At 40.0% G+C, this 20,452-nt stretch overlaps 1 protein-coding gene across 2 annotated transcripts in view; it reads left to right on the top strand.

Annotated features, from left to right (window-relative positions):
* Positions 1 to 679: 679 nt before the first annotated feature.
* ryk (receptor like tyrosine kinase) overlaps positions 680 to 20,452 on the top strand; it is a 38,838-nt gene continuing 19,065 nt past the window's right edge. For both annotated transcript variants that reach the window (XM_067597808.1, XM_067597807.1), the window contains exons 1-5: positions 680 to 1,325; positions 17,480 to 17,601; positions 17,721 to 17,820; positions 18,282 to 18,413; positions 20,143 to 20,205. In XM_067597808.1, the coding sequence (XP_067453909.1) occupies positions 1,121 to 1,325; positions 17,480 to 17,601; positions 17,721 to 17,820; positions 18,282 to 18,413; positions 20,143 to 20,205 (622 nt within the window). In that variant the 5' untranslated portion in view covers positions 680 to 1,120. The remainder of the gene's footprint in view (positions 1,326 to 17,479; positions 17,602 to 17,720; positions 17,821 to 18,281; positions 18,414 to 20,142; positions 20,206 to 20,452) is intronic.

The following is a 20,452-nucleotide window of genomic DNA, read 5'->3' as shown; positions in this document are numbered from 1 at the left end:
ACATTGGAGTGCTTTTTAAATGGTTGTTTTTGATAGATCTTTGGTACTCGAATCAAATTTAATGTATTAAATACATAGACTTTCTTCACAGTGTATGATTGAATATGCTGTGGCACTCTGGTGGAGGTAGAGTCATTAGGGACAACTACATTTGAAGTTAAATAAGTGCAAACTCAAACATAGCTACATAATAATTGCAGACAGGTTTTATTTAATTTTTAAAATGTATTCAGCCCTTGTATTAACAGTGTTACAAAATAATGCATATATACACATGTAAATCATAACAAATCATATCTAACAAACGAAGAAAGACACTTTATTGTTAGAAAAAGTGCAGGCTGAAGCTTAAGCTCATTATGCTTACTCTTTTTGCTTCATACAAAAAACAAACAAACAATACAAAACAATAGTCCCAAAATAGAAAATCAAACATTTCATTCACCATTATGTTCATACCTCAGATTTTTGTTTACTATGTTATCTTTGAACATTTTTTTTAATTCACGAAGTATAGTACACATTTTCAGTGTTTATTTGTTTGGCTTCAGAGTGACACACCCTATCCTATTTGCCTTTAGTTTGTAGAGATATTTCCGATAGCACGTAAAGGCAGCAGTCAGGGCAGTGCGCGCCCCCGCCGCCCCGCCGCGCCCCCGCCGCCCCCCCTCCTTGTTCCGAGTGAAAAGTGAGATAGTGAGGAAAAAGCAACGGGAGGAAGCACCATGGAGGGAGAAAGCTGGATGTATTAGCGAGTTTGTAACTTTAGGGCAGGTTTTCCTCCCTCTTTCTTGCGTTTTTGCGTAAACGAATTAAAGTAACTCAATGCGGTGAGATCCGGTGTGTATTTTATGTGCTGGGAAAACGTCGTAAATCTCCCGAACATTCAAACATTCAACTGACCGCGGACGGTTAGCACAGCCCGACTGAAATTAGCCTCTCTCAGCTAGCAAGAAAGGACAAAAAACAGGCTAGTGGAAAAGAAGTTAAAGCTACAAGTGGCGCTGCGGCGTAAAGTAACTCGTAATGTTGCCTCCCGGGATTAACTTCAGATACGGATGAGAAAGAAATTGGAGGCTGGGGAACACCGAGAACAACTGCGAGCCAGACGACCACTGCTATGTCGGGGTTGATTCACGGCTCCGGCAGTCCGTCTGAGTCCCGGGGTTGGCCGCACTCGGTGCTGTGGAGGGTTGGGGGCTTCTTCTTCCTCCTGCTGCTGGAAGGGACCGGCTGCCTCGCCAACCCAAGCAGCGTTTCAGGCGTCAACAACAACCATAGTGTCAACATCTACATGAGTGTGGAGGAAGTGAAGAAGCTTTTGGGTAAGAAGGATTTGAGTACGGCCTACATTGAGATCCAGCTGTCTTCAAACTTTGTGCTCAGTGTTATCTGTGTGTGTTGTGATGCAGTTGTGCCCCCCCACATCTACACTTTTCCTTCTAAAACTGAAGTAGTAAATCATTAACCCCTACTTTAATTGTTTTTTTGTAAACAGCTCTTGTATTACACATAGTGTGAGTCATTTTTGTAATTCGGAGCCATCTAAATGCTCCCTGATCCACAGTAGAGACTTTAAGTTGGAGCCAAAGACCATGAGAGTTAGATATTTTTATAATAAATAAATAATTATGAAGATCTTTTCCTCTTATTCTTAAATTCTTATTCTCTGGGTATAAATCAGATGATTAAAGTGCTCATGTGAATAGAAACTAATGTTGGCTGTAAATTGCACCCTATGCCATCACAATAATAGCAGACAGTTGGGCAGTAGTTAACTTTTTTTAGCTGTTATGTAGCTATTATAACTATATTGATAAAAGTGGAATACTTGATATAACTTAACAATAGGATCTTTAACTTCACGCACTGCCACTGTTATGTTCAGTGTTGCGTCGGCCCAGCTAAAGATATTACTGAATATTCCTTCAAAACAAGAAAGTCACAAGTTCCATCATTAATCAGCTCCTGCTCAAGCTGTATTAAGAAAGGTATGCAGATGCGTCACCAGAAATAGTGGAAAGGAGGAAGTGACCTAGTCATACATTTAAGAACCAGAGTTGGATATTTGTGGTGGAGGTAAGTTTGGTGGGAACTCTTTGTAGAAGATGCACACAGTTCTGTATCTTATATATGATATGGTCCAAGGACATTGTGGTCTATGTAACTGTCCTGACCACTTTAGGTCAGCAGGACTTAATCCCTACTGTACACAAAATTCTAAAAATATAGGTTACCACTTGCCAAAAATGTAGTGATCTTGTTGTAAGAGGTCAGAGAATTTAAACCACATCTCCATGGCCTTCCTAGACCGCAAAATGGACAGATTTGTGCTGTTTTTACTTCATGATTGATTTTTTTTTTTTAGGTTGGCTGTCATAGTGTTTGTTCAGGAATGGGCTAATAACCGTTATCCTGTCGCCAAGGTCGAGTCAGTCTACGGATTAATACTAAGTTGTTAATTCAGGGTTTACTAAAGATGTGTTGAGGGTGCAGTTTGAAACCAGTCATTTACCATGTGAGTGCCGCTGAACAGTCTAATGAAGGGGTAGAAGTGCTAAGAGCGCAATGTTTTTGTGGAGGGGAGGAAGCTAATGTTGCAGCTTCTCACACTGACTAATGTGCAGCTGTAGATAAGTGCATCATCATCTTGTAATGGCATCAGAGATTTTGCACCAGATTTGAGTTAGTAGGAATCAGCTGAACGACCGTGTTTCTATTCATTCACTGAGGAGAACGTCTCAGGTGTGTCCAAGCTTTGAACAAGAAGTCACGTTGGCTAACCTCTTCATGCTGTTTACTGTATGCAGAGATGTTCAGAGCTGCCAGCCAGCATACCGAAACGCTGGTTTGCTTGTGACTATGTTTAGGCCCTTTGATGTTTGTACATGAGCATTATATTTATGCAGATTTTGTGGGATATTTCCCAGAATTTGTTGTGGAGTGCTACATGTGGTATAATGATTTTGGTCTCCGTCTTTCTGACACCAGCATCAAAGTATCACCCATCCTGCTGTTTAAAAAAAACAAACATTTCAGCTCCTTTTCTCCTCTCTGTAATCTGACTGGTGTTAGACCGTAGGCTGATTCTGTCCCTTTCGGTTCTTCTTGTTCTCCATCACTCTATAGTTAATCCTCTGTTGCCAGATGAGGGCCTCTCTTGTGGTTTGCCTGAAACCCTCGTCTGGTCGTATGGAGAAATTTCTTAATGTTTGACAACTATGTGTGCGGAGCGAAAAAGTATGTGTGGACAGAAACTTCCATGATGCAGAGGCAAATGTAGGAAAAATGTTGGAGGGAGGTGAAACTGGCATCATCCCCACATTGGCAATAGGCTGCTGGGGAGTCTCATTGCAGATTCATGTAGAAGACCCAAAGATTACTTTTTGTGTTTTTTAAACCAGCTGGTACAGGATGGGTGTTGCTGTAACAGTAAGATATTCTGTAATTAAACCTCAGACTCTTCGGTTGACTGAATGAACATAATGAATGAAAATACATCATATATATTGTGCGTTCCTATTTTTCCTGGATGAAAACCAATTGACAGATTTTGTGAAAATCTATTTGACATGTGTTACAACACCACTTGGCAAAGCCTTTAAAAGATTTATTGTTGCTACGAGGGATGTCAGCGGTTAACAGTTAATTGGTTAACCGCTGAGAATATTTTTGACTGGTTACGCAGGTCGGTCCAAAGGTTAAATTGCATACACACTCCGCTAATGGCTAGTCAGTTGTTCACAACATCAGATATGTAAAACTGACCTCTACACGGAGTGTTGCATTATGGGTTGTTTGTAATGAGTCTGTTTATAGTGAGTTTGTCATAGTCAGTCAGCACTAAAAGTGTTTGGTTAGTTCAGTTTAACCTGCAGGAGTCTCTGAAGGCTCGTGTAATGTGTTCTTCTGCCAAGGAGGAAATAAATTCATGATGAGTGCAAACGAGTCCAAAGCGTCTTCCGACGTCTCTCCTGCAGAAGTGTAATTTGTCAAGCTGCCAAATACCACTGTGACAGATGATGAGGAGCTCAACACAACAGGCAGTCTTATAAATGCTAACTGCCGGAGAAAATAATTTCTGACTGCCTCCAAGAGCCTGGTAGGAGAGTGTGTGAGTATTTAACTATACTATGGTGTAAGTTATACTCAAAAAGTAATGTTATTTTTCCAAAAACAGCTGTTGGAAAAGTGGGGGTCGTCTTATAATCAGGGTTGCCTTATATTCGTATTATTTATATTTGTAACCCGAGCCCAAGTACATTGTGCCATTGAGAGCTACTGTGACTAAACACATTGAAAAACAACTTGAGGAGAAGGATGAGCTTAAAAGTCAAGCTAACGTTAGCTCTGACCACCGACTGCTGGACAGCTCTCACACACGAAAGCTACATCACAACTTTTCTGTCGACCTGTCGAAAGCTGTCGAAAGTTGGTCCCCAATTAGGATGCATTAAAAAGTGTGTATTAAGATTTATCTCATTGCCGAGCAGCTAGCAGCCCTGTACGCACACATGCTTTAATATAAAGGACATACCTGCAACTTCCTGTTGATAAAAAATAAATGCAATCTTCTAAAACTGTTTTCCAAACCACAAAGGGCTTGAGTTAGCTCGCACAATAGGCTTTTTCTTTCACAGTAAGAAAAGCACAGGTGTAAATATTTGAAATTAATGACGGTGGGATGCTGGCTCACTGTCACACTGTCATGGCTTACTGGGACACCTGAATAGAAGGGAGCCATGGTTTATGTTATTAGTAACACCTGTGCTTTTCCTTCTACAACAAGTCAAAATGTTTGCTGTGAAGAAGGTTGATAGCAGGTCCTGGAACTGCCACAACAATGTGGAGTGGAGCAGTTATTCATTTTATTAGTTACGCCTGTGTGTTTTCTGCTATGACATGTCTGCCTTTTGCCAACACAAAGGTAGGGCTGAATGATTCAGTCACAATAAAAATTTTGACTTGAACAAGTGCAATTTTCAAATTGTAAGAGTCGCGTTATAATTCAGCTATAACGCAAGTTATTAGCAATGTTTTAATAAGCTGGAAGAGCTGCTGTCACAGGCAGGTTAGTCCGGTGTAGCCAGTGAATTTTATATTCTGCAGGTAACCAAACTACTAAACAAAACTGTTGGTGGTTGTCTCGTCTGGTTAATATGTTCTCAGCATGCTGTTGTCTGCACTATTGATCATCCAGAAGTGGTTTTAGTAATTTTTTCGCAAAAATGTCAAACATTTGCTGTGCGCAGCTTCTGAAATGTGAGCTTTTCTGTGTCATACATGATTATAAACTGAATATCTTTGGATTTTGGACTGTTTATATGACAAAACAGGACATTTGAGGTTGTCACGATTGACTGTAAGAAGTCATAATGGCAGTTAAAATAGCATTTTCTCTATTTTCTGCCATTTTATAGATGAAATGAGTAACTCAGAAAATAATTTGTTGCAGCCCTAAAATCATTGTTTCAAGCTTATCACCTGAAAAGCTCTGAAATGTGACTTGTGGGATTTGGTATTATGAAGCAACTTGTCCAGAGAGTCTGTGAAGGGAATGTTAGTTCATATCAAAACTTGTAGTTATGTTGTCAGCAGTTTGTCATTATTTCCACAAACAGACAACAACGTAGTTGTTAACAATGAATAAAACACCACATTTAAATGTCATGATTGAACCCTGAATGAAAGTTAAAATGAGTATTCTCTGGTGTACTACTGACGTATCATTCATTGTTTAATGTTACGCAGACCACAAACACAGGCCTGGAGATTCATTTGTAGATAATAAGAGCAGTTGAAATCACAGTCAGCAACTCTGCTCTGACCATTTTGAGCACGTTCCTTGTTGGTGACTGTTTGCATTGAAATGCAGCGTTCCCATAGCTCCTGTCCTGTACAGGATTTATATTCACTGCAATTTTTACAATACGCTAATAAAATTATATTTGTCAATAAAGCATTGAGACATTATTATGATAGGAAAAAGTAACATCAAGTAATGTAGTCTTGCTATGGTCTCTGGTCGCATTTTAAGCAGACTGTCAGTTTATAACTTTGCCAAACAACCTGATTCTCAAGGGGCCAGCAAGGAAAATGCACAGGAAAACGTCACGGCTGAACTGAAACAGAGTTTTGCGTACACAGAATGTTTGTCTATGGATGAAGTGGAGTCCTTGATGGTTTCTGCATATGACTAATGGGGAGTCAACTGTCCGTCTCAAAAACTCTCAGCTCACTCTACGCATGTATCCCTAAACTCAGCTCCCATATCAGCTGTGTCTCAAGACCTGCAGCCCGGGTTTGAATTGTGTTGCAGCTGCCAGCTCGAATTCAATTACTGAAGGATCAGTTTTGGCTGGACGGCAGTTGAAAAATGCTAAAAATCTTTGCAATCTATTCTTTTTTTACAAAACATGGGAAGTTGTTGTTGCACGATGACTCACAGGAGTAAAACAGCTACTTGTGCGTCAGAAAACATTTGCTTTTTAGAACAAAAGCTTTCTGGAATGTATTTGAAAGTCTGTAAAGGCTTGGTAATATAGATACTTCTTGAATCAGATCTTTAAGAAATTACATTTAATTGTATAGTCTTGAAAGGAAACCACAGGTATAATTCAATCCCAGGAGAGAAGGGAGACTCAATTAGTCGATTTTTTTTTTTAAAGTGACAAAAACTGAAAAATGTCTACCACAGTTTTTTAGACCACAGGGTGAGGTCTTTTAAATGTTATGTTTTGTCTGACTAACCATCTCAAATCCAAAGATATTCAGTTTACAAAGATAGAAAAGCAGCAAGTCCTCACGTCGTGGAGAAGCTGTAACCAGAGAACTACTTTCATAAGGCTCATGACCCGGGCTATGACACCGGTTTTACAGGCTTCAATAGCTTTCTGTCTTTCTCTGTTTTCCTGGCATTTTGACCATCCATGTGATCATTCAGAAGATGAAGGATGGAGTGAAAATAAGCTTTTTCTGTACCATCCAGCGTGCGCTCCCTGTCTTCTATAATAATGACCTTTTTGAGCCCAGTTTTCCGTGGTAGAATCACCAGTCGACTTGATCCCTAACACATTACTCTGAGGAATTTGTCTTGGTGGAAAGTAAGCACTAAGAGAGTCTGTTTTCTAGTCCCTGCATGGCATGCTTCCTGTGTCACTGGATCTTGCTGCTTACTGTAGTTGTATTGGGCTTTTTCAGTAAACGCAAAACCATAGCTCCCCAACCAAAATTAGTATTCTGTAGACTAAATAAGCACTTCCATTAAAATCAGTTTTTCCAATACTTTGCTTGTGGTAAGGGCAGCTACAATTGTTGACAGACTCTAATCTGACATCTCTCAGTTGTTCAGTAACACCGCCGTGTACTACAACTACCTTGAATATTATAATCTTTCCAACAGAGAAGCAATGTGGTCATTTTTTCCGTTAACCCAGTCAGGTGAGTAGGCCAGCGGTTGGTGTAATCCCTCTCATGTAGCATGTAAAAATGAAAAAAAAAAAACAGATCTCATAAAAAAAAAAAAGCGAGCAAGTGTGTAAAATCTTCGTCGGATTCTGAAGAGCATGGCGGCGAACCAGCCTTCCTCCCCTCCTCCAAAGAGCTGAAAGGCAAGCAGGGGCTTTGAAAAAGAGCCTGTGAACTGTGAGGAGTGATTGGCAGCAGTATTCATTTCCTTCATGCCACTCTCCAAGGAGCCTGTGGTTGAATAGGGGAGCCCCTGCTTTCACATCTTTTGTCTGAGAGCCGCTGCGCTCACAGGACATTCTGTAAAGCTACGACCCGTTCTATAAGTTGTTGCCCTTCTGCTAAAATCCCAATATTTTTTTCTTCTTGTATGTCCGTTTGACAATAAATGTCATAAGACTTTGAACTTTATTCTAATTCTATTCAGGCCACTGTCATACTCGAGTTTTTTTGACTGTGGAGATGAAGAATAATTTAGGAGCTGTACATGTTGAAATCAGATATTTTCAAGCCTACTAGTATCTGTAGAATTTGTAAAATAGAAGATACATTTTGTCAGGAAAAACACTTGCTAGCCTGAAAAAAAAAGATTATATATATATATGTATTTGACCGTGCACACACAGGCCTTGCTTTCAAAGTGATGGCGTACTCACAAAGCCGCCCATGTAAAACAGCATCTAAAAATAGTTGAGTAAGTGGTGTGTGAGACCTCTTAAACGACTCTTTAGTCATCTCAAGATGAAATCATTCTGCCACATACAGCTAATCATTTTTTCAGTAAACCATTTGATATTTGTTTATTTGTTGAGTAAACGAAGGTGCCCCTTTGAGCAACAAATAAGCATCAATGAGGTGCCTATAATGGGATAGCGGCAGACAGTCTTGCTCAGATTCCTTTCCCTGCCTTCATCCTCGTCTGCCCTTGGGGCACTTCATGGAATAAAAGAGGCAAACTGATGTATGGTCTCTTTGAAGTAAATCAAAGAAAACCACAGAGATTGTGACTTAATGTGTGTTTTTCTCCTAGCTGCAAGATACTTTGAAATGTCACTATTTTGCCACCAGTACTTTTACAACAGCCAAGCTGGTGTCTTTGGTTAGGATATTTGGTAATGCATTTCAGAGAACATACTATCCTATATCCTTATTCTAGGTCATTACTGTGCCTTCCTCTTCCTTTTTGATGTCCATCCTTTGGTAATAGAAAGGAGTTTTCTCTTGAGACAAGGCACTAACGCTTGGGCATGCCTAACTTTTTCCTTTGGCAGGAAAGGTGCATGCACTGAGAATGGTAGGTTTATGCTTTGAATGTACCATCAACAATGTGTGTCAAACTTAGACTCTACCAGCTTACACAAGGTGGTCTGTTACTCCATTTCCAGCAAATACTGGCCTAAGGGAACACTTTAGTAGCCTGGGCCATCGAGCAGCATCTCATCACAGCTGCAAACTTAGCACCTTTTAGCAAAATTTGCCATTTTGAATGAAAAATATGGGCAAATCACAGATACACCTGCGTTTGATGCAGGACTGTGCTTTACCACATATCTGTGATGTAAACTGTTTTTGGTTGCTGTTACTTGAAATGTTGCTACTTAGCTGAGCTACAGAACATTAGTTTCTTCAAACAGAACCAACTTTAGCTTTGTTTGCTCCAGCAAAAGCAGCAAACAATTAAAGCGGTGCATGGTGAAGCCTAGTTTATAATCATATTAATTATCTCTGGGGTTCTGGGGGGGGTGCTGTCACCTTCTTGTACTCACTTGAGTTTGCAGCTGTGGTTAAAGCAAAACACATATCCTCTCTTTTCTGGGAAGTAACTTTGAGCTGCGGTGGGATGTCAGGTGATTTCCTGCTGAAATTGTTGACCCAATGCCTCGTGTTAGAGAGGATGTTATTAAAGTTCGGCGTGGCTATTTAGGGATCCAAAGCCCAAATCAAATTTTCTTGAACATAACCATCATATATTGTTCTTATGTTAATGAGTTAATGAGACATGTTTTCATTTTCAGATAAAAAGAAAAATACAGACTGTTTTGGGAGTTTTGTGCATTTTAAACAAAAGCTATTGTCACTATCAAAGTGAATTGTCATCCGGGTTTTTATGAAGTACTGTAAAACTCTTATTAATAGGTTTGGTCACTGTTTGCTTAGATAAGAAGTGAAAGCACGTCCTTCATTAGAGACAGCCTTACTGCTATTGGAGATGGACTTTGATTTCATGAAGCAACTGACTCAGTCCTCCTATCATTTCTGGACACGTTCTGGGTGTTTTCCCCGAGCACGTTGGTTGCTCTCTGTTGGTTCAACCAGGGACGTCTTGATTACCTTTACTTGGTGAAGTAATAATGACATTGTTCCCTCTCCACCATGTCTTGTTTTTACTTGTCAGCTGACACTTTACGTAATGTCTTTTTCAAGCACAGACCAAAAAAAAAGGTCTCTTTAGTTTTGAGCTTTTCCAGTGTCTCTGATACCTAAGAGCTTGAGATCCTTCGTACATTACCCCTGCTCTCCTGCCTCATTCATGCCTGTGGATTTGTTTGGAGTTTCCAGTTGATAGAGTTTCACGCAGGCCCTCATTTTCTCCTTCCTTGGTTAATGTGGCCAGTGTCTTCCCAGTGAGAGCCTGGAGGGAGTGTTTATCTCCTGAGCGCTCAGGGATGGAGGCTTTGGGAGGTATAGTGTCGACTGTGCGCACAAGAGGGTCTTTGTTATATCTGTCCTGGACCTTACCACCTGGCCACTGCCACCTTTGTTCTCCTCTTTCAAAGTCTGCAACGTGATCCACGGCTTGCCAGAGAACACTGCATGTCATCTTAAAGCTTTGTAGAGCCCAAAATGTTGAGACAAAGTAAGATTTATTATGCCTGATTTGTCGCTGTAATCTATAGTTTTGTGTTGACATCTATAGATGAAAGGAACGGCCATTTCCAGTATATTTTTAGGGCTGATTCCATATGTGACGTTATGTAAAAGGTTTATGATAACAAGGTATCCATGCCAGTTTGAATCTCTGAACCAGCAAAGAAAATCTGTGTAGGGGAAGTGAGTGATTAATGCTCTCTCCCCTCCCATAGTTGAAAGAAGTTTTGCTGTGCCCTTGAGCAAGGTATGTAAATTTTAGTCCAGTGGAGCCTCTGAGTGGCCAACAGCAGAGGGCTGATTGTACTGGGCAGCTCTGTGGTATGTTATGTTTATGAATGTCAGTAAGTAAACTAAGCATTGGCATCTCAAACTGTATTTCAAAAAGTCCACATGTATCACAGTTCATTTAACAGTTACAATTTTAGGCACCTTATCTTTACATAGATGTACAGATATGGTGCATGTTTTTCTTATCATGGTCTTGGTCTCACTGGTAGCACTTTATTCTAGGGATGCATGTAATTGGATTTTTTTTCCAATATCTGATATGCCGATATTTTCCACCTCATTTTTGCCAATACTGATATATGCACACATTTTTTTCCACCTGGCTGAGGAGATTATTTCGCATACAATCATAGATCGTACTAAGACAATATATGAAGGAGGAACTTTGGAAGTCTGGAGTTCAGGAGCTCAGCATTAAAACTTGACTGCTCGACCCACTTGGCAGGTTTATTAGAGTTTTCTTTGAGTTTATTTGAAAGACAGGATTATGATTTAATCTCTGGTCCACACACTGAAGAAGAAGGTGGCGATAACGCACCTAATACGTTGGTTGCCGACCATCATTGGCAATTAAAACAAACCAAAGAAGTTTTTTCCAAACAGAGTGGTACATCCTGTCAGCCGAGGTGTTTCCTATCTGTGTAGCCGAGCACAGCAGCTTCTCCCGGCGTTTCCTCCACAGGCTCCACTTCACACAGCTGCCCAGTAGACCCGCTGCTTCTTCCCACTTTAACGGGAATAACAAACTGGGGCTCGGTGCGCCGGTTGGATCCACACGGAGAGCCAGGGCTAGCAGAGCATTAGCTGCAGCACAGCCAAAGGGAAGCACAGCCAGGCGGCGTAGGAGAAGGCAACGAATCGGCCTGTCATATCAACAGAAATGTTCATTTTAGGCTGATGCCGATATTTCCTTGTAAAGCCTTTATCGTCCATTATCGATGACGTGCCGATATTATTGTGCATCCCCACTTTATTCGTTTCTTCATCTACCCTTTTTCTAGCATGCAGCATGTTTTCAATGGTTTCTTAGTGACGTTACAGTAGTAGCTGCACTGGTTAACAAGCAGTGAGTTGTGCTGATGCTCATGATGCACTTAATGTGATGTTAAAGGATAGCTTTGGATAGGTTTTTGTTAGGTACGTATGTTGAGAGTTATTGGGCACTGTTATCATTCCTCCTGTTCATGGTGTCTGTGAATCAATCCCCCCCTAACCTGACTCTACTGCAAGAGATGGAGGATAAAATCCACTCTTTTTTTCCCCCCACGGAAATGCATTCTGAAGTTTAGCTGAATATATATCTTCATCTTGGCATGTAGGTTTATTGGTAGTGTTGTGTCCAGGCAGCAAACCTACATTCCACTATAAGGAAGGATCCCTCCACTACAGCTCACAAAGGAAACACAAAGACAGAATTTCGTACTTAACGAAACAAAGACGGTGGATTTTGTTCCCCACTTTTCACAGTGGAGTCTGGGCTTCACAACCAGTGTGTAGAGGAGGAATGATTACACCGACCAATAACACCCTTAAAGCACAAAATCCATGTGACTTTTTTTATTAAGATAAGCTTGAAAAATATAAAACCTATCCTGTAAAATCCTTTTTATACTGTTCCTTCCTACCTCTTTTCCTTAGAGGCTGGTTTTCTTGCAGACTCCTTTCATGGCCATTTTACAGTACTGCCTACTAGCTTTAATGTTGTCCTTTATTGCTATCTCGGATGTAGGTTTGCTACTACATAGCTGAGTCTCACTGAAAGTAGAGCATATGCCACCCTTTGAGAGTTTAATCTTTTTAATGACTGGTTACAGTGGAATTCACACATTTTTAGGAGTGTGTTTTTCCTTAACATTTTTAACCCTAATAATAGAAGCTGTTAAACCATGAAAAAGTCTCTAAGGGCTCCTCTTCCTCTTTGCACTTGTGCTTTCCCACTTGGCTATGCACAACATACAGTCTCATGCAGAATCACCACTCACTCATTTGCTGAAAAGATTTCAAAAGCTGTATGGAAAGCCACACGGCTATTCCAACCAGCGAGTTGTTCCTGGTCAAAGAAAAGGCCAATGATGTCTTGAGTAACAGAAACTAGCAATGCATTTCTTAGTTTTAAGTGTTTTCAGATCAGTGCGGGGCGATATATTGTAAATCACTTGACACCAGAAGAGTGAGAATGGAAGTGTTCAGCAGGAAATAGTCCCTCAAAACATAACATGCTGCCAAGCTATTGTGCCGGAATCAAAATGATGTTATTTTCCATCAGCATTTAAAAAGTCTGTTAGCATCTGTAATAGCAAACAGCATGACGATGTAGCGAGTCTCTTTTAAATCTTGTGACCAAACACTAACTAAACAAGGATCTTGTTTACAGGCACACCTTCTAGTAATGCGGTTTTCCCATTCCAGCGAGTAGAGAGTGTGAGTCAGTTTCATGGTTCAGCTTCCTTAACTTCAGCAACCACTTATTCCCTGTCCTCAGTCTCAGTGGAGAAATAAGTTGTGTACACTGACAGGCTCCTGTTGCCAGTACCTCAAATTCCTGTTTTGAAGTTGTCGCTGTTCGGGTGGATGGCTGAGGTGCTGTGGGAGGGACAAACTTGAGCCCGGCTCACACTGGTCCTCTTTGGGCCTCTATGCCTGGTTGCATAGTTTAATTGGTATCAAAGCAGTGTGGCCACATGTTGAGACAAGGGAGGCACACAGAGTTGAGCATGAGAAAGGCAATTATTACAGGACTTAGCTGTGTGGCCGTGTAGGCATTTGTTAAGGCATCTGTTAAGTCCCTGCCTATCTGCACATGAGGGCCTGTGCATACACAAAATATCGCAGTTTTAGATTTTATCACATTTGTGCACATGTATCACTCCATTTTCCAGTTGCTCATTTAAGGTTTGGCCACAAATAACTACTTGTACTATGTAAAATCAAAAGTACTAAGTACTGTTAGCAAATTACTTAACTTTTAGCACTTATATTGTAACGTAGGTGTAGTTCATGCCAAAATAAATAAATAGACCAATTAACATATACATTTACACACTGTGTTATCTACACATTAAAATACAAATCTGTTTTGAAAAAAAAGGCAAGCGGGCAAAAGCACAAAAAACAAATGATAAAAACAAGCAAATGGAAACAGGCCGAATCATAAAGACAGTGATAATAAAGTGCAAGTTGGTTCTTAATCAGTTATAAAATTGTAGATTGGACCACATAAAATACAGAGCATTACAAAATGTAATTAAATGGCAAACAGGAAAGTCTTTAGCTTGGATTTGAAAGTAGTCAGCAGTCCAGTCTGAGCTCTTTTGGCAATTTGTTCCACATTTGAGCAGCATAGACGCTAAAGGCAGCTTCGCCATGTTCAGTTTGACTCTGGGAACAACCAGTAATCCAGAAACAGCTGACGTGAGAGGTCTTCAGGGTTTGTACTGGCTGAGGAGATTTGATATGTATCTTGGAACTAAACTGTTCAGTGATTTATGGACAAGCAATAGTATTTTGAAGTTAATTCTCTGAGAAAATGGTAGCCAATGAAGTGATCTGAGAATTGGAGTTATATGCTTAGCTTGTTTGGTCCTTGTTACAACCCTGGCAGGAGCCTTCTGGATCAGCTGAATCTGTCTGATCGCTGTCTTACACAGACCTGTGAACAGCCAATTGCAGTAGTCCAGCCTGCTAGAGATAAAGGCATGCACAAGCTTCTCTAGATCTTGTTTTGAGTTGTGAGGTTTATCTCTGATCCTAGCGATACTTTTTAAGGTGGTAGAAGGCTGATTTTGTTATTGATTTAATGTGACTGCTGAACTTTAGGCATGAATCCAAGATAACGCTGAGATCTTAACTTGATTTTTACTCCTCAAGGTTGAGGTGAGCACAGACATTAAGTTTTTCTTCATTGGCCCCAAAAGCAATGACTTCAGTTTCGGTCCTCATTTAACTGGAGAGAATATGGAGCATCCAGCTACTAACTTGTTTAATGCCCTGTCCCAGGGAGTCAATTGAACTGTACTCGTCTGCTGACACAGCTACATATTATTATATATATTACGTGTCATCTGCGTACGTGTGATATGAAACCTTAAAGTTTAGAATAATTTCAGCTAACAGGAGCATGTATAGACTAAATTAGAGGTCTGAGAATCGACCCTTGTGGAACTCCACATATTGCTGTGAGACGCTGATGCACAATTGATACAAAATAGTATCTGTCTTGAAGGTAGGACTTAAACCAATTCAGGACCATGTTAGAGAGACCAGGCCAGTGTTCAAGTTTGTCTATGAATATATTGTCATCAACTGTATCAAATGTTGCAGTAAGATCCAATAACACAAGGACAGAGACTTCACCAGAATCTGTGCTGAGTAGGGGTGTAACAGTACACAAAATTCCCGGTTTGGTATGTGCCTCACTTTTGAAAAATGTAAACATCCAACAATGGCTCATTGGTCGTAACTATCACTGAAACAGTTTAGTTGCTGCAGTGAAAAGGAAAATAATTTTTCTGTTTCCTGCAGGGAGTCAGGACAGCTGCTGACAGCTGTTTTATGCTGATGTATGGTCTAACTGTATATAAAGTAGTTCAAACTAGCTCCACCTCCAGCAGCTACAATAGTAGCATGCTGCTCTAACACTGATGCTTCAATATTAATAAAATAATAATGTAATGATGCAACTGCCTTATTTGAGCGGGATTCTCTTCCTTTTGTGTTCGATGTTTGTATTCCCTATGTGTTGTGTTTTATTTCCATTTAAACTGTAACTATTGTGCTTGTCTCTTAATAATAGACGAACAACAGACCCATAGCACTCAGTCAGTGCTATGGGTCTGTCATTTGTCATTCTGACGGCAGTGCCACTACTAGGTAACCAGGGTAACAAGGATACCTTGGCTAAGCCAGCTAGCTTACACCCATGAGCATGCTACAGCTAAGTAGTGTGCTGCCAAAACGTTCTGGGTGGAACTCGCGCTCCAAGAATTATTGTTCTGCAAGTCATACCAAGTGGATTATTTAACTATTTTGACTGTAATTTTTTGGGTCACGGAGCATATTCTTCATATGACTATATGCAACAAACTGTAACGGACCCTGACGGTTCGAGATGAATACATGTACCGTTGCACCCCTAACGCTGGGGTTAATATCATTCGGAACCTTGATAAGAGCAGTCTCAGTACTGTAGTTTGGCTTAAATCCAGACTGGAAAATGTCAAGGTATTTATTTACTGCCAGACACTTTCTCAATAATCTTACTAATAATAGGCAGGTTTGATATGGGCCTGTAATTGTTTAGTACTGATGCATGCAGATCAGCTTTTTTTTTTTAAAGTGGAATGATTATTGCAGTTTTCAGGGCTTTGGGGAAGACCCCTGAAAGCAGTGACCTGTTAACTATCTGTAATACATCTGTTGCCAGGCAACTAAAAACCTTTTTAAAAAATTCTGTAGGCAGAGAATCAAAGCAGCACGTGGAGGGTTTGAGACGTAAAACAATTTCTTCAAGAGTTGTGAGGTTTATGACATCAAAATGAGTCATCATTTAGTTCTAGTTGATTGCTGAGGCTTGTTATTTAAATTGATAGTTTGCCTAATTTTCACTAACAAACAACTTACTGGCTTTTTCTGGAGCTTTCATTGAAATGTTATAGCATTCATCAGTTGATAGAGTTTATCATTGTTTGGACACAACTGAACAAACTCAGTTGATATTGAAAGTACCTGAAAAACCTAATATGTGGACCCTGAGTTAGGTCAGACTTTTTTTTTTCCAAGTTCCAAGGTCAAGCTTTAACGTTCATGTTCAAATCTGTTATTTAGCTGGTAAATTATAGATTTGTTTGTATGTAATTGTTTATCAATTTAATTTAATTTAAATTAAATTTAAAACATTTAATTTATAGACCCAAATTGAATTTTCATCTGGCATGTTTGTGAGAATTTTGGAAAAGCCACCAATCTTATTGTTTGGGCTTGTTAAGATACTAGTTTATGTAACACCCGTCGCCTCCCTGAGCTGGCAAGAATGTTTTTAATTGAGCCAATGTGAGAAAGGTCTATGAGCCAGAGCTCTGTCATAGCCCGGGGGTATTGGGGGAGCCTGGGCACATTCTTCCCCTCTCTTTAAACTAGATACTCAGAGACTGATAGAAAGACCCCACTCTGCCAGACAGACTTTCAAGGACTGATAGCACTGCCCCAGGCCAGGGTTGGGGATTTCACCAGTACACATTTGACTTGTATGACTTTCTAATGCAGCAAGAGTCCAATGAAAAAAATGTTAAAGGCTTCACTTTGTTACAGTGAATGATAAAGAAACACTTAATACAGTACTAAACTAAGCTTTCTGGTCTTCCTAAGCTGTGTGTTCACTAAAAACTGAATGGTTGAACAGATTGTGGATGTTGTAATGCAAGTTTGCATAATTTTATCTAAAGCATTCCACTCCCATCGTCTTAACCCTTCCCCTGCCCAGTTTTGTTTCCTGGACAGAAAATTGCGGTCATATTTTGGATGTTGTCTCACTTGAACGTTTTGAAGTTTTTCACTTGGGCACTAGGAGTTCTCAAGTACTAACAGATGTGTTTAGTCCATCTCTCTTATTGAGGGGGAACCCCCCCCCCCCTTGATCCAAGCTGGCAGTTTGAGTGGATATTTTACCATTTTCCTAAGGCCCTCTGTGTATGTGTGTGTGTGTGTGTGTGTGTGTCTAAATCCACTTCTAGATTCAAACATTTGTTTTATGTCCAGTGTAGTGGCTTTTCTTCTTCTTCTTCATTTCCAACATATTCAGTAAATTTATCTAAATATTTCCTAATAAGGCACATTCATGTCTTCTATCTTCACACAGGCCTTGACGCAGAGCTGTACTATGTGCGAGACGATGTGGTGAATCATTATGCGCTCACCTTCACCCTTCCTGTGCCCAGTGAGACCAACAGCCTTCACTTCACATGGCATTCAAAGACGAAGGTAAGTCTCAACATCTGGAATTATTGACGAATCATCTCAGTACCTGCATATCCATGTACACGTGCAGTACAACCCATTTGTGTGTCACCAACTTGTTTTTCATCATTCCTTGTTCAAAGGTGGATTACCGGCTTGGCTTCCTTGTGGAGAACCCTGTGGCCATGAACCAACCACGGAGCAACATCTCTTCTCAGGGGGAGGTGCCCCGTGTTCCCTCTGGTTTGTCTAATATTCGCCTTCCGTTGTGTCATGCACTCAAATATGCTTCTAGTTTGTAGACTTTCAAAAACCGTGTCAGTAAATCCCACACTCCTAACTTGTTCCATGTCAACCAGAGAGAATGGGGAACGTTTGAAAACATTAAACAATAGACATTATCATTGCTACCGTAACCACACTGAAAATGTATTTAATCATTTTTATATTTCTGACTATACTGTAACGTAACTGTAACTTTTTACATTACGCATGTGAAGATTTCAGTATAAAAAGTAGTGAGGAGCACCTAAACAGTAGTGATACAGTTGTATACAACACTGTAGCAATCTTACATTTTTATAGCAAACTTGAATTTACTGCTGTCCATCATCTTTGACACGTTATTAGCATAATTTCTAGCCAGATATAATATATTGCAGAAGGCCAAGCATATCCCTGAATGTGTGTGTGTGTGTCTACAGTTTTTAGAGTGGACCTCTTCTGTTCTGGCAAGATAGATGGAGAGGCTGTTTTGACGGTGCAGCTCAATCTAACCATCCATGCCAACAACTACACAGTGCTCAACTTCAAGAGGAGGAAAATGTGCTATAAAAGTAAATATCTGAACGCATGCATGGTTATAAGTAAGCCTCAAGTAGAGCAGCCTTACTTAATGTTTTTCTCTTTTTAAGTAGATTTCATATTTATGCACCTATAGACCTTTTTCATAGCAGACATCTTTACATGTCATAGTAGAAAAAGCAGCAGTGCAGTTAATAACGTCAATGACGGCTGTGCGTCCTGCCTGGCCGGGACATCGTAAGCATTATTAATAAGTGCTAATTAGTTCCACCTGTGCTTTTCCTGCTATGACAAGTTAAAATGTCATGTCTAGATAGACTGTGGATTGTTTGGGGAATTTGGGGAGTTGCGGTGGGAGTTCAGGTTTTTGTATTCAGTTACTGATAAAACACAAACCTCTTCTTATCTTTTTTGCATTTTCTTATCAATATTAGGACTAAGGACTATTAGGATGAGGGATGGAGATTTTGCTTAATTTTATTGACATTTAAATGATCATTTATCTGTTCTGATCTCCTCTGTTCTCTAATGAGGGAGAGAGATTCGGCACTTTTTCACTGCTTTTACTCATTAAAGAAGCTGAAAAAATACTCAGCAGATCTTCACTACTTAGGAAACAGGACTTTTTGATTTTCTGGTGTTTTTTTTAATTTCCCTTAAGCCTCCTGCACTTTTTCTTTCCAACATGGATTCAAACATCACAGACACAACTTTAAACTACACAGAACAACATTCATCCCTCAACCACGTTTACTGTGTTGTTATCTTATATGCAAAAATGGCATCTTAATATTTCATATGTCAGATTTTCCTGATCTTTGGAGTTCATGAGAAGTGGTAGACACGCTGCCTTGTGTGTTTTTTCTGAGGCACCTTAGTTACTGGGTCTATGCTGTCAGAAATGATGGTGAAGAGTTAATTCAACTACAGTGGAAACCGCTCATAGTGATCACGTCTGTCTTGGTCAAATTGATCGCTATAAGCAGATGATTATTATAACCAAATTTTTTCTTTTCTTAATTTCTCATGCAGATAACCATCTACTCAACATTTGTACATTTATTAAATGAATATAAAGTAATGAAACAGACAGCTTCGCTATTTACTGAATTTTATTGACTGTTTGAAAATACAGAACAGCTGTTTCAACGCTTCGTTTCACTGCTGCATCTCATTGGGTTGTTTTTGGCAGTTTGTCATGAGCTTCAAGGAGATTACGTTTTCCATTGAGAGAAAATTACATTTTCCTTTTCTTTTTCCCGTCATGATAACATTAAAAGTAAAGTTCATTTTAGAAAATACGAGAGAGAGAGAGAGAGAAAGAGAAGCAGCGGTTGAGTGAGCTAGAGAGTGGATGAGGAGAGCGAGCAGTGGTAGCGAGAAAGCCGGTGGATGAGTGGCGGTTACAAATAAACATGCCCACATGTACTAATTGCTGATTGTATATCATACGCGTATCATGGGAGTAAAATAGAATTACTGTAGTTTCAAACATTTTTTCCATATTATTCCATGTATGAAAGGACCCAAAATGAACACTGTAAGTTGATTAATTATTACTATAAGCAAATTATTTAAACAGCGTTTGTATAGGAATGATTCTGTCCCGAGGTTTTTGATCCACATAAGTGGTTGATCACTGTAACTGTGATCACTATAGGCGGTTTCCACTATATCATCACCATTTTCAGTTGGATTAAACGCATGAGGAACTGCTGACAGCTGCTGATGTACTTCTTTTTTCTTCTTCTCTGTGAACAGGAATAGATACTGACCCAAAGATTCCCATTCCCCTCAACAATCACACTATTCAACAGCCTGACTGTAAGTATTTTTACCTCCAAATCCTGCTCCACTTATCCCTCTTTACCAGCATCATGTGTTGTCTTTCATAGGTAGCATCAGAAGTCTCTGCATAACAGTGCACGCTGGCCAAACTTTCCATAACAAGGCGTATGATTTCAGAGCCTGAAGAGCAGGATTCATTCCTATTGAAGTACACTCTCAGCCCCCACCCTATGGAGTGGTTGTCCTCTTCCACTGGGATTTATTCAGACTCTTTGTAAGCCCA

Source organism: Thunnus thynnus, chromosome 8 (assembly GCF_963924715.1).
Source record: "Thunnus thynnus chromosome 8, fThuThy2.1, whole genome shotgun sequence".
Taxonomy (NCBI): Eukaryota; Metazoa; Chordata; class Actinopteri; order Scombriformes; family Scombridae; genus Thunnus; species Thunnus thynnus.
This window is presented reverse-complemented; position numbering and strand designations above follow the sequence as displayed.